This window comes from Camelus dromedarius, chromosome 1 (genome assembly GCF_036321535.1).
Source record: "Camelus dromedarius isolate mCamDro1 chromosome 1, mCamDro1.pat, whole genome shotgun sequence".
In the NCBI taxonomy this organism is placed as follows: domain Eukaryota; kingdom Metazoa; phylum Chordata; class Mammalia; order Artiodactyla; family Camelidae; genus Camelus; species Camelus dromedarius.
This window is the reverse complement of record NC_087436.1, coordinates 23447903-23462236: the sequence shown is the minus strand read 5'-3', so window position 1 is coordinate 23462236 and position 14334 is coordinate 23447903. Positions and strand designations below refer to the sequence as shown.

At 40.2% G+C, this 14334-nt stretch overlaps 1 protein-coding gene and 1 long non-coding RNA gene across 3 annotated transcripts in view; one reads left to right on the top strand and one right to left on the bottom strand.

Moving 5' to 3' along the window:
* Nucleotides 1-14334, bottom strand: part of LOC135322917 (uncharacterized) — a 162578-nt gene that overhangs the window by 133420 nt on the left and 14824 nt on the right. The gene's annotated exons all lie outside the window — the stretch shown is intronic.
* Nucleotides 1878-14334, top strand: part of SCOC (short coiled-coil protein) — a 36843-nt gene continuing 24386 nt past the window's right edge. Inside the window, exon 1 of the mRNA XM_064494033.1 lies at nucleotides 1878-1991. Within this exon, the coding sequence (XP_064350103.1) occupies nucleotides 1922-1991 (70 nt within the window). The 5' untranslated portion in view covers nucleotides 1878-1921. The remainder of the gene's footprint in view (nucleotides 1992-14334) is intronic.

Sequence of the window (14334 nt, the reverse complement as noted above, 5' to 3'; positions counted from 1 at the left end):
GATGTTTCTATGCTTTCATGATTATACAGAAAGTTGCTAGAATGAGCAGCTTCTATGGTGGCCATGAACATGTGCCTGGTAGACCTCCAACTTTGGTGTAACTGACTAAGGGCCCAGAGGCTGTGCTCTGAAATCCATGACCACATTGCACAAAGGTCTCACTTCCTACCAGCTGCTCCAGCCAGTAATTAAGTACTGCAGGAAGGCCATTCCTGAGAGGCACAGGACTCCTCTTATGGTTAATTTTGGCTCAAGTACTCTTTGACAACCTTGTTGAAATTTAGTCTGAAAGGCAAGCTGGACTTTCCATCCTGCTTTGTCTTCACTCTGGGACAGTCTTGCATTATGGTTTGATGGCTCTCCTAAACTTTCCTGGTTCCCTCTCTGTATTCTTTCACCCTTTTAATCCCACCTTAGTGCCTGATACTTAGAAGACTTGAACTAATAAAGTCTGGCATTCAAAGCTCTCTTACATACTACCTTAAGCCACATGCCATCTTATCTCCTACATCTTAGCTTCGTGTATCTTTCCCTCTTGGTTTCCTAAAGTACCTAATGCTTCCCATCTCTGAGCCTTTGCCCATGCCCCCTCACTGAGAAAGCACTTACCTCCTGGCCACTTTTCCCTATTGGATGCCACTTGTCATTGATCATGTATCTCAAATGTCACCTTCTCTAAGCCTTTCAAGATCTGCCAACCAGGTATACTCTATACCCTTACCTAAACTGCAAGGACCCTTGCCTTTGAGCTTTTTATAAGCCTATTAACAGCAATAACTATCTCCTGCTTTGAACCCTCCAAAGTCTCCAGCTTGTACAGAATAGGCACTCAATATTTGTAGGATATAATTGGAAAATTAGGGGGAATTCTTCCCTAGGATTTAATTGTTAACATTCAGGATTTCCAACAGCTTACATCCATTTTGCTTGATATGGCAGCAATGAACTCAGATGAATAAAAAGAAATCCTATGTATCAAGTACTTAGGGTAGAATGTAGCATGTAGTAACTCAATTTTAATATCTGCTTAAAATTCTTCACCAAATTTGGCTGATTCCCACCCCCTCCAAAGGAAAGATGATGTGAAATTCTAAAACAGTTTTGGGTTTGTCTGTATATATAAATGGGGACTAGGGGATCAAGAAAAATAGTTGTAAAAGAATGCTTCCTCCTCTAACAAAGGGCCCTTGGCCTAAGGGCTGGCAAAGGCAACTTCCCTTCCCTTTAGCTCCTCCAGAAATAAAAAGGGAGATCCTGGCATTTTAACAAGCTTCCACATTGTGAAGTATATAAACAGTAATATGAGAAGGCACCGATGAGCTCAGTATGTAGAGAATCTTACTTTCTCACATATGTGTGATTGTCTGTGGTCATTACTGTAACTGACATTTATTAAGTGCATGTTATTCATGTTTAATCCTTACTAAAGACTTATCCTGATACAGGACAGGAAACAGGCTCGGTGACCAAGTCATGCTGCTAGGTCACTGACCCAAATCCCAAAGAAGTTTATTGTAGGCATCCAAAAGATATGTTGATCATATAAAATTCAACTTCTACCCCCAACCTTATCCAGGGCTTTTGGGGCAATGCTCTTGGGCAATTCAGCCCAAGGAAACTGACACTGGAAAGAAGGCAAGGTTTGGCATCTAGCCAGAGTACAGCAGCAGTGCAACTCAACAGCTTCAGGTAAAGGGTTGTAACTCTTTAACTTTGATCTCTAACCATTTCCGGCGAGGAACACAACATTCAGTAAGAACTCCTCAGGTGGAAAGCAGGAAGAGGGTGGCTAGTGCAAGGATCAGATAGCACCTGCATGGACGCTCATTTATTAATGATTTATCAAGGGCAATCACATGAGAGGACTGCCATTTTTCCCTGCCCTCATTTTTCTCACTAACAGGCCTGAAAAGTGAACAAGATGGATGGGTCCAGCAAACAGCAAGAGGAGGATAGTACTTTCACCAACATTTCTCTTGCAGACGACCCAGGTAAGGAAGAAGCTGATGAATTCTGAAACATAAAATTCAGCAACTGCTCAGCAGTTGTTTAAAAAATATAAGTTTTATTGTTTTTATTATATGGTAAATCATACTCATTGTAGAAAACTTGAAAAAATATAACTACAAAAATAAAACAAAAAGTTTTCATTTAAGAGCTATTTTCTTTTTCCATTAAAATTGAGTGATTATTGTAAAACTTTCTCTACTTTTTAAAATAAGTCGACAAATAGAAAATGTTTACTTACAAAAGCTCTGGAGACATGACGTTAAAGTTGCTAAAACAACCTATGCTATTATTACCATAATTTGTTCAATTACAGTCCATTCTTTTCCTATTTTGTGAAATAATTTGATCATTTCTGAAAAATGAACAAGAATATGCTGCAATTTGCTTTTAAAATTATGTCAGAAAACGTCTGGTTTCTAAGCAAGGACCAAGTTTGCTGAATTCAACATGAGAGAAGGAAAAAAAGGGAGAGTAGTGGTTCTAAAATGCTGATGGAAGGGTAACATGGCTCATTCAACATCCCAGAGAAAACAGACAATGCTGAGTCACATGTTAACTGGAAACACTTCAAACCTATAAGCACCCACGTCTCGTGTGTGCGTGTGCGTGTGTGTGCGTGTGTTGGCAGCAGTGTTTTGCATCCAAGTTCCCTTAGCACAATCATACATAGTAAGAAGCCAGCAAGACTGCAGCTAAGCAACGGGGGTTACTGATTTTGATTAACAGAGAGCAGAGCATGAATATTTAACATCAATTGCTCTTTCATACAGCCACGCTTCTTCACTTTCTCCCTAAATGCTCAGATTCAAAAAGCCTCTTTCTAAACTGTGGCCAGACAATTAGCACCAACTGCCAGCCCGTCCGGGCTAAGCCTCCCCTCCTGGCACCGCATAAACATGCTTCAGGGGCTTTGAAAAACAAAGAGGAGCATTTTCAGCTCTCTGACAGGAGGAAAGGTACAAAGTACTGCGGCTGTTGAAGAAGTGGGATACCGCTGGTCTTAACATGCTCTCACCAGGGTGTTATAGAAAAACGACAGAGCTGCAGTCAGCAGCGAAAGAAACAAAGACCAAGGGAAACCTGCTACTTAGCTTCTAGGAGTTAGGAGTGCTGAACATGGGCGTGGGGAACCTTAGATGCTGTGGGCGGGTGCAGTTCAGACAGGGTGCTTGCTTGCTCCAAAGTCGCCCCCGCCCAGGATTCTTTCTCCGTCTAAACGTGGGCTGGGCCTGAAAGCCTGAAGCTGGGCAAGAGCCTTTCCATAACTACTCTCTCTCACTTCCAGCCCTGGGCACTGCCTCAGCTCTGCCCTCCACATCTCATCCTCAGCCACCCTCACATTTCCAGGGCAGACAAAAGCAGAGGAGGGCGGGGATTTGAATTCAGGTGTCCAATCCACTGTTGGCAATGGTTTTGAATGGGACTCCGTCAAAGTTGCTTGCTTACAATAAACTGGGATGTGTAAAGCGGGTTGGTGGTGAGACATGGCAGCCCAGCGAGGGCTCCGATGGTTCCTTGCTCTCACTCAAGACTTCCTCATCCTTGGTTGGCCGAATCACATAATCTTAGGGCACAGGGGCCTTATGGGATGGTCCAGCATGGGAACAAGGTGGGCTGAGGCACTAGCACTAATTTGTGCTGTTTCAGTATTCCAAGATGGCAAATGGAAATTCACGTTCTGGTAACAGAAAAGAACTGACACCCCATTTGGGGGGGGGGGTTGTTGTAGACAACTGTATCGATTTGATGTGATAGTACTGGTTTCCTGTTGTTAATCAGAGGTTCTTGGTATTTGATTAATAAAAATAGGAAGACAAAGTATTATGAAATAAATACAGCTTGTTCATAATTTCACATTAGATGGAGCTGCACTTCTTTCAATGGCATCTCTTTCCAGGCTGGGTTTCCTGTGGTTAGTGTGATAAAAAGCAAGTTCTGTGTATAAATCAACGTAGAACAGGTAGTAAGGGTGTCAGTTTGAGAAGACTGAGGAAGTTGTGAAATGCCCAAGAGGCACACATATCCTATGAAGTAAGTGAGTGGGTTTATTTCAGAATGAAATTAAAAAGAGACGGAAATTTCTTTCAGCTTAGATGAAATAGTTTTTTCAAATGGTTACTAAGTTTTAAGGATACAAATACTTATTAAGATGTCTGAACTTGAATACTTAATTCTTAGAGCTGTTTGGTATTTCTCCTGGCCTTGGAAACACCGTGAAAAAATTACTTAAAATGAAGGGCACTGTGAACTAAGGTAGTTTGGGAATCTCTGGTCTAAGCTGTCCTGTGGCTGCCCTGGCCTTGCTTCTGGGTGAGACACACAGTGCAGGACAGACATCTGATAGTATCGATCTGTCCTTCCTTCCTGTGTTTCTGATCCCCTGGCTCTGTGCTGCCACACTTCTCAGGTTCTCCTTTGACCTCTCCTTGTCGTTCGCAGGCTCCTTTGGGAACCCCTTCTCTCAAGCGTTTCCCCAAGATTCTGCCCTTCGCCTGCTTTTCTCCTCTCTCTGGATACACGCTCCAGATGCTCTCATCCACTCCTCTTTAGTTCCATTCCTACCACCTATACTATATTCCAGTGACTCTAAAACAGAGCTTGTAAATTCAAACACCTTTAGGGCCAAGCCATGCACTTGTGGGAAAGAGGCAACAGTCTATGAATGTGTATTTCATTCAGTTTCCCAAACAAACTATTGACATTTCAATTCTTTTTTCAGTTTCCTAGGTCCTTCATCATGTATCTTTTTTTTCAGTTTTTAAAAATTGTATACTAATGCAGTAAGAGCACTTAAAATGAGATCTACCTTCTTAACAGATTTTTAAGTGAACAACACAGTAATTTTTTTAGGCTTTTTTGGGGGGAGGAGAGTTAATTAGATTTGTTTGTTTATGTATGTATGTATGTATGTATGTATGTATGTATGTATTTATGTATGTATGTATGTATTTATTTATTTATTTATTTAATGGAGGTACTGGGGATTGAACCCAGGATACAGTACAGTATAATATAGTACAGTATAATACAGTATTGTTAACCACAGGCACAATGTTGTACACCAGATCTCTAGAACTTAATCATCTTACATTCCTGAAATTTTATAGCCATTGATTAGCAACTGCTACCAGCCCCTGCAGTCATCATTTGTTCTTTGCTTCCATGAGTCTATTTTAGATACCTCATATAAGTTGCAATCCACAATGTTTGTCCTTCTATGACTGGCTTATTTTACTTAGTATAAGGTCCACAGGTTCATCCATGTTGTGGCATATTTCAGAACTTCATTTTGAAGGCTGAATAATATTCCATTGCGTGTATATACTACATTTTTGTTCATCTGTTCATCCGTTGATGGACGTTTAGGTTGTTTCTATATCTTAGCTATTGTGAATAGTGTAGCAATGGATATGAGAGTGCTAATATTTCTTCAAGATCCTGATTTCAATTCTTTTGGATAAGTATCCAGAAGTGGGATTGTTAATCATGTGGTAGTTCCATTTATAACTTTTTGAGGAACTTCCATACTGTTTTCCATAGTGACTGTACCATTTTACATTCCTACCAGTAGTGTAAAAGGGTTGTATTTTCTCCATATCTTCGTCAACACTTGTTGTCTTTTTTTTTTTTTGATAGCCATCCTAACAAGTGTTAGGTGATATCTCATTATGATTTCGATTTGCATTTCCCTGATGACTAGTCACAGTGAGCATCTTTTCACTTACCTGTTGGCCATTTGTATGTCTTCTTTGATGAAATATCTTTTGAAGTCTTTTGCCCATTCTTAATTGGGTTATTAATGGTTTTTGGTTATTGAGATGCCCCTTATATATTTTGGAAATTAACCTCATATCAGATATATCATTTACAAATATTTTCTCCCATTCTGTAGTTTGCCATTATACCATTTTGATTGTTTCCTGTGCAAAAGTGTTTTTGTCTGATGTAGTCTTCCTTGTCTGTTTTTGCTTTTGTTGCCTGTGCTTTTGATGTCATATCTGTGAAATTATTGCCAAGACCAATGTCACAAAGCTTTTCCTCTATATTTTCTTCTAGGACTTTTATAGCTTCTGGTCTTACATTTAAGTCTTTAATCCATTTTGAGTTGATTTTTGTGTATGGTGTAAGATAAAGATCCAATTTCATTCTTTTGTATGTGGATAGTTTTCCCAACATCATTAATTAAAAAGCCTATCTTTTCCCAATTGTGTATGCTTGGCACCCTGTTGAAGATCAGTTGACCTATATGTATAGATTTATTTCTGGGCTCTATATTCTGTTTCAGTAGTCTATAAGTCTTTGTGTCAGCATCACACTGTTTTAATTACTATGGCTTTGTAATATATTTTAATTACACTGAAATCAGGAAATGTGATGCCTCTAGCTTTGTTCTTTTTTTTTTTTTTTTTCCTCTCAAGATATTTTGGGCTATTTGGGGGTATTCTATGGTTTCATATGAATTTTAGAATTGTTTTTTCTATTTCTGTAAAGAATTGAGATCCCAGTGGGGTTTTTAGTTGGAACTGCACTGAATGTGTAGATTGCTTTGGGTAGGATGGAAATTTTAAGAATATTAAACTTGTGCCCTGAAAATTACAAAACACTGATGAAAGAAATTAAAGAAGATACAAATAAATAGTGAATCATCATGTATCTTTTAAATATAGCAGATATTACTCTTCACAATGGTGCCTCAGGTTTCACTCTTTCAGTAGGGACAAGCTTTGTTTGCACATCGAATATATGGGAACATTCTTCATTTCTCGCCACCATTTTCCTTGAAACACACAGTCCTCTTGGACTGGATTTCATTTTCTACTTTTGATTAAGATAAGAGAACAATAACAGTTTACTTTTCTCTTAACTCTACTGTGAGAAGGGCGCCAGAGCAATGGTGATGAGGAAATGGCAACCCAAGTGGACCCTCTGGGCCCGGGGTCTGGCCAGGTGAGGACTGAGGCCCCTGGAGAGCAGGGGTCCTGCTCAGAGAGCCAAGCTGCTTCCCCCTTCTAGCTGATTGTTGTCATGGAAGAAGAGAAATGCAAATAAGCAGCATTCTCAAGCAACACCAAAAATACCAATTTTTTTTGGTGCAGCTTCCTGATTCTTCCATGTTTTCCACTTAATCCTAATTTTAAAAATGACATCATGGAAGCCAAACAAAACACATGTGCAGGACAGGTGTAACTGCAGGAGAAACTACTTTCAGATTTCTGTTCTCAAATCTTTATCATTTGTCTTTATATGAGTTTCTGATTCATAATCCTACTGCTTGCTAGACACCTAGGTACGGGGTCAGATGAACTCATCTTACCCCGTGCCCACCCCTAATCTGCTTCCCACTTCTGACTCATAATTTTAATGAATGATCCTATCAACCATCCAGGTCCTTAAGCTAGAAATTCACATCATTGTCCTATTCTCATTTCTCACAACCCAATCAATCACTGATTCCTGTTGACTTGACCTTGAAAATGTTTCTCAGATCAATCTGGCTTTCTCCATCCCTGTCATCACTTCCCTGATCAAGTTCTCACTATCTCCCACATAAACCACAGCATCAACCTCTCAACTGTTCTTCCTCTTTCAGTTCTTCTCCCTTCAAATCTCTCCTCCACACTGACCATATCATACCCTTTCCCTGCAGAGAATAATCAGAGCCTTGCATCCCCTGCTGGATGAAGTCCCAGACACTAATGTGGCATTTAAAGTCTCCCTCTTCCTGGCTCTGTCTGTCTCTTTAGCGTCCTTTCCTGCCACACAGTTTGGCCTCAGTAAGAAATACTTAATGTTCTACCCACATGCTGTCTATTTCATGCCTTTGGACTTTGTTTGTGCTGCTCTTTGCCTGGAATAACACCACTCACCTTTTCTTGCCTGGCTAATTCCTGTTCATCCTTAAAGAAGCCACTCAGGCATCACCTCCTCTAGGAAGCATCTCTTGACCTTCCCAAGCTGAGTTAGGTTTCCTTTCTCCTTCCTGAGAACTCCAAACTTATCTCTATCTATATTTTTTTCACAGCATGTTACACTTGTATATGGGTACCCCTCTCAACCCCACCTAAGAAGACTGTGAGCTGCGAGAAGATGCAACCTGGGTTTTAAAATGTCTGCACTCTGACACCTAGCCAAATGTCTGGCAACTAACAGACACTAAAACCATTTTCCCCAAAGAATTCTGATTGAGTCTGTGTATATATTGGGATGAGGGCCAGTTAGGCAGGCTGGCCCCTAGATGAGAATCAACTTTAGGGTCAGCTTTCCTAAGTTATTTCTAGTTTGTAGAGTTTCTTTCCCATATCCACTCCTGGGTCAGTCAGTTCTGCTTTCAGAAAACATTTATTGAGTTATCATAATATTATATATACTATTATTATAAGTTAACATTTATTGAGTTATTATACTATCACATGCCAGGTAGTAGACAGGACCTGGCTATTTGGAGAACTGGCTCAGGGTAGTGAGGCAGAAAGGGCTTTGAGTCAGAAATGCTTAGATTTGAATCTGTTAGACTTTGAGTAAGTTATTTAACATCCTTGAGCCTCAGTTTCCTCAGCTGCAAAACCATCATAAGAATATGTCTCAGAATTGTCTTGAGATTAAATGAAATAATAAAGGCAGCTTCTTGAACCAGCCTGGCCTACAGTGAATATTCAGTACGTTTTAGTTCCTCTTCTACCCACTTCAAGGAGATCACACAAAAGTTTCCTAAAAGGCTCCAAGATTTGGCCACATCAGTTGTCATGGTAACGGCAGTGTCCTGTGGATGCCTCTCTGTAAGCCGGGAGGGACTCTTGACGTCCTCCTGATAAAAAGGCTTGTGATAGAAGAGGGAGGTGGGTGTGAACAGACTCTTTAAACAAGAACGTGATTCTTTTCTGATACAAATAGTACAGCTCCTCTTTTTCCTCTTCATCCTGGCCCTCACCTCTTCCCCGCTGATGTTCTTCCCATCACTGTCCTCCATTATGCCTCCTTCCTGACTCTGCTCTCTAAAACCTCTCCTGAATAATATTCAAAGCTGCTTCTGCATCTGCTTTTGGCATCAGCCAATTAGCCCTCACTGGAAGGTTGTAATAAGCCTCCCGGAGAAGTGGCGCAATTGTTTGTGCTTTTATTTGATGCCGCTTCCTACCACTATACGGAAAATGGAACAATACCCGCCTCGTGCCCTGCTGAAAGCAGTCTGGGTTTGAAGAGCTTTCAGAAGGCCATCTGCCATCCCCTCAGCCCAGTGGAAGATCAGACACGAGGACCTGCATTAGTTAGCACTCCAAGTAAAAGGTATCAACGGTCTGTGTTCCTTTTCATCTTACCCTCCATTATTATTCGGGCTAAAGAAGGAAAAAGACTCGTGGCTCCCCAGCTGGGAGACACACTGAGCCACAGCAGGAGTTTGTCCACGAAAAGGGTGCAGGTTTTTCTTTTCTGTTGCTGAATGGAGCCTGTGTTTGCAGCCAGCACCATGCTCCAGAGTGTCCCCTGCAATGCTGGTAATGGCTTTCCTGGGTACACTGGACCTCGTGGGAGGATGCGGTGCTGACGAGTGTCCTGGAGTGGAGGCATCATTAAATTAACTATACAAGGATTAGGCGAGGGTGTGTGCTGGGCAGGGAGAGTGGAGTGGCTCCTGCGTCATCTCAGTTGACACCCTCTGATGAATCCGGCCATGGATATTAATTCAGAAGATTATTCAGACATCCTTAGAGATATCAAAAGAGATCACCTCTAGTATGATGGAAATATTTTTGTTCTTAGTGGATTGAACAAGTGTATTCATTGCATCAGCAACGACAGAAAGTTTCAGCAAATCTTAATTGGCATTTGGGATCCACAGAAGTATAGATAATGACATTGGCCAAGTGAAATATCTGTTCCTGTAAACTGAAGATAATGTGGACAGTGGCATTAGGCATACCTCCCTGGCCCAGCAAAATGCCTTAGAGACTTAGCAGAAGAGATTCAACGAGAAAAAGGAGATTAACTCTGCTTCCCAGTCACTTCTGAGAGCGCAATGGCTCCGGGGTCACTAATGTATTGCTAGAAACTGTAAGTGCTCTTTCTATGAAAAAGCTTCAGTCAGAGGAAATCCACTTACCTGAAATAAACAGTCTACCATAGTGCAAGAACTAGTTTTAATAAACAAGCTTAAGAAATGGAATATTAGGGCAGCATCAAAATGTTTTCAGTAATCTAGAGTGTTCTCTGATTTTCTCATCAAAACATAAGTATTAATATTTTGACTTCCTTTAAAAGACAAAACCATCCATCAGTTTCCTTGTATCAGCAGTGTTTTTTATTAGATTAACAACAAAAAGAGTAGGAATTTTTTTGTCAAATTTATATGAAATCCTTCATAATGTGCTAATTTTTTTTCTAGAGGAAAATCCAGAGGAGATTCAAAGGATCAAGGGTGAATTTGATTTACTTGAGCTCATGAGCTAATGAGACGCTGAACTCTCCCAGGTCCTTTTCCTGTTGAGAAGGAGACCAGCTGGCTATTTTCCAATACAGGGACCTTCATTTCACAAAGGCCCTAGTTGGACTGGATCAACTTTGGACACGCTTCCCCTCAAAGGCCTCCTGCCTGCTTTGTTCAGAATTTGAGGGTCCTTAGAGACCCTTGGGGTTCCCTGGAGAGACACTTTGAAGGTTCTTTTTGAGCCTGAAAAGAGAATCTGGAGTGTAGCGAGAAGGAGGGTAACCCTAACAGAGCAGGGCAACTGGATGAGCCAGCTTCAGCTGTCCTCCTCAACCCTAGGAATCAAATGTTTCAGTGATCCAAAAGCTCTGAGTGACCCTATGGGAAATGATACGTACTCCAATCACAGAATCAGAATCAGATTCTGCTCAAAGCTGTTTCAGAAAGACATGTTTTGCTTTCACAGAAGACATTAGCGTTCATTTTCAATCCTCGAATTTGACGTTGGAAACGGAAGGGGCTTGGTGGCAGCCCATGTGAATGGTCCAGGAGAACAGTGAGCCTCCCTGGCAGCCCTTCCATTAGAGGGACTCGGGTCTTCCCTCCACTGGCCTCCCTGGGATGTACACAGCCAGCAGCCACCTCTTTTCAGCCCTAACTGGCTTTCTTTCCCATTTAATCATTGTTCTCTTGTTTCTCCACACACACGTTTCATTGTTAGCTTAATGACTTTGGCTCAGGATACTTGGCTGTGCACATGCGTAGTTCTGTCCTTGCTGGTAGCCTGACATTCATAAAAGCTGTTTGAAAAAGCTTGCATTTTAAAACACGTTTGTCCTTTCTTATCCCTCCTGAGAATCTTCACTATCTTTTCCTAGCAAACAAAAGACAACTATAATTTGTTCATCCACGTGAATATTTTGCTTTCATTTGCATTCTTTGTGGCAAGGTTAGTGGGCTTCTCTAAGGTCATGGTAACTCTTCAGAAAGCTTTGTTTATAAGAATATTATTTTCAACAATGCTTCTTAGCCTTCTTTCTTTTAGAATTTTAAGTGGCTTGAGCTTTATGCTATGACAATGTCCCTCAGCTTATAGTGGATTCCTGTCCCTTCTGCTTTAAAAGAGTGTAAAAACAGAATTTTCTGTAAATAAGATGTAGTTGATGTACCATCTGAGCAACTCGCTCAGATGGCAGTGACTGTTGGCCCGAAAACACTAACTCTCTCATTCAGTGCCTCTCTGTAAAATACTTGATGATCATCAAACACACAGGGAGAGCCTATATTTCAAGGAATTTCTCAAAGAATAGTGTTTGTAGAATTTTTTCTGCTAATACAAACAGTAATTCCTTTATTGGTCCAGTCTGTAAGTGGGGACATCATCCTTTTTCCATAGTATATAGTCATTTGACTATAAAAGGAATTAGGCAAATTTACAGCTAACTGGTCATTTTAAAGAAACAAACTGTGTGTAATATTTTGGTCATGTTCCAATGATAATATCCTTAAGGTTTTTTTTTAACCTTTTTTGAGGGGGAGGAGGCAGAAAAACTAAAGCAGATGTTGAAGAAAGATGATTAATCAGCTGTCACTCTAGTTTTCCTATAGGTTCTCACTCCTGAAGATGATTAGAAAATCAGTTGGTTTCTTTAGAAATCCTAGTTAACTCTTTGGATATCTGATACCAGCTAAAAAATAACTCATCACTCATCACAAATAAAACTAAGAGTCACAAAATTAAATATTCGGAGTAAGCCCATATTTTACTATCTGATCATGTATCTCTTAGGTGGATGCTAATGACATTTACTGAGAACTTAATACGTCCAAGCACTGTGCTAAGAACTTCACATTCATTATCTCATTTAATCCTCATATACAGCATGTGATAGATATTATTATCCCTGGTTTCCACATTGAAAACTGGGACTCAAAAGGTTTAGTAACTTGTCCAAAACAGGGCGGGATAGCAGCCCAGGTCTGACCGACTTCAAAGCCTTTGTCAAATGACAATGCATCAGGATGGAAATTACCAGCTAGCACAATTGCATTATACTGACAAGGTGGAAACAATAAGGTGCCTGCATTGCAGGTGTTGAACAGTGAAATATGGTCCCATAGTTATGAGGTCAATGTTCAAAATGTAATCACAGACTCAGAGGGCAGGAAGCGCCCCAGAGGCTCTCTAACAATACTGGAGTATGCTCAGACAAGGACGGTAGAATATAAAATTGTATCTATGTTGTGATTACAACCATGTGAAAGTAATTTATGTATAGGGACTAGGATGGGAAGAAAATGTGGAAAAATGTCTTTATTAGTGTGAAGGGATTATAAATTATTACATTTCATGTTCTATTTATACAATCATTTTTTTTTCTAAAAAACAAGGTTAACATTAGAGTTTTTCTGATCTATGGAAGTAAGATATCAATCCTAACTAGAGTGCTGATTTTTGAGAAGCATGTGAAAATACCAGTGCTAGGATTGAAGACATCTATCAACACATCACTACCGCCTTTTGCATTTTTAGTGATGTGTGCAAAAAGTTGTCTTAGGAGAATAAAATGTGGAAAGTGGCAGATTTGGCCATAGGACACACAAAGCACTGAGGGTGGGGGGCAGGGGAGATAAGACCTAAATTGTAAATGCCACCCTTCAACATAGTCATATCTTTTTTGTTGAAATTTTATTTTCATTTTGAAACAACCTCAAGTATCAAACATTTGCAAGTACATTAAGAAGGATTCTTTTTTCCTGAATTATTTGAGAGTAAGTTGCCAATCCAACACCCCCACTACCCCTAGATACTTAAGTGCGTATTTCCTACAAACAGGGACTTTCTCCTTCATAATCACAATACAACCAACCAAGTCAGGAAAATGACATTCAGACATCACAATCACCTAATCTTCAAAGTGCATTTACATCTCACCAGTTGTCTTGACGATATCCGTGACAGCAAAAGCACCCGGTTAGAGTCACACGTTGCATTTAGTTGTCACATCGCTTTAGCCCCCTTCAATCTGGAACAAGTCTTTACTTGACTTTCATAACTTTGATAATTTTAAAGATTATAGAGCAGTTGTTTTGTAACATGTTCCTCAATATCGGTATGTTTGGTGAGAACATCACAGAAGGAATGCTGTGTTCTTCTCACTGTACTGTAACGGGTGGTCCATAGTTTCCATTTATCCTTTAGTAGTGAGGTTCACTTTGATGCCTTGGTTATGGTGGTGTCTTGCTCCTTTTTCTTTTAATAATTAGCAAGTCTTTTGGGGGGAGATATTTTGAAACTAGGTAATATTTCATTTCACATCAAACTATGTATGTATGTATTTATATGAGAATAGCCTCATGGCTTCCTACTTTATTGAGTAAAAGTCCTCAATATAGCCTTAGAGAAGAGGAAGAGATACCTAGTGCCCTGAAATCTTTTATAGGCAGTATTTCAATCAAGTGTATATAGATTCTCTTCCTACTGCCTTGAGTTACTAAAATTCTCACTTAACTTCACTTCATTTCTTCTTCTCTTATAAATTAGTCTCCAAAAGAGTCATAGGGAAGGATGGCCAATGAGGAAAAATCAAATATTCTTTTATTCATTCACCCATTTAATGACAGCCTACGAGGTACTAGGCTCTCCTCGGTTCAGGCTGTCACTTCAGTGTGTCTGCTTTGAACCTCAAGTCGGGCTCCCCCGGCAGTGATTGGCCACCGGGTAGAAGGCGGGTGTAGACAGCCTATGTTCCTATTACCATGTGGCTGGATTCCGAGAAGTTGTTAACCTTAATTTCTCTCAGAAGATGGAATGTTTATAAACCAAATGCTGGTATTTCCTTATGGCTCTCAAACTCATGACTCACGTTAGGATCATGATCTTAACTTTCACATACCAGAGA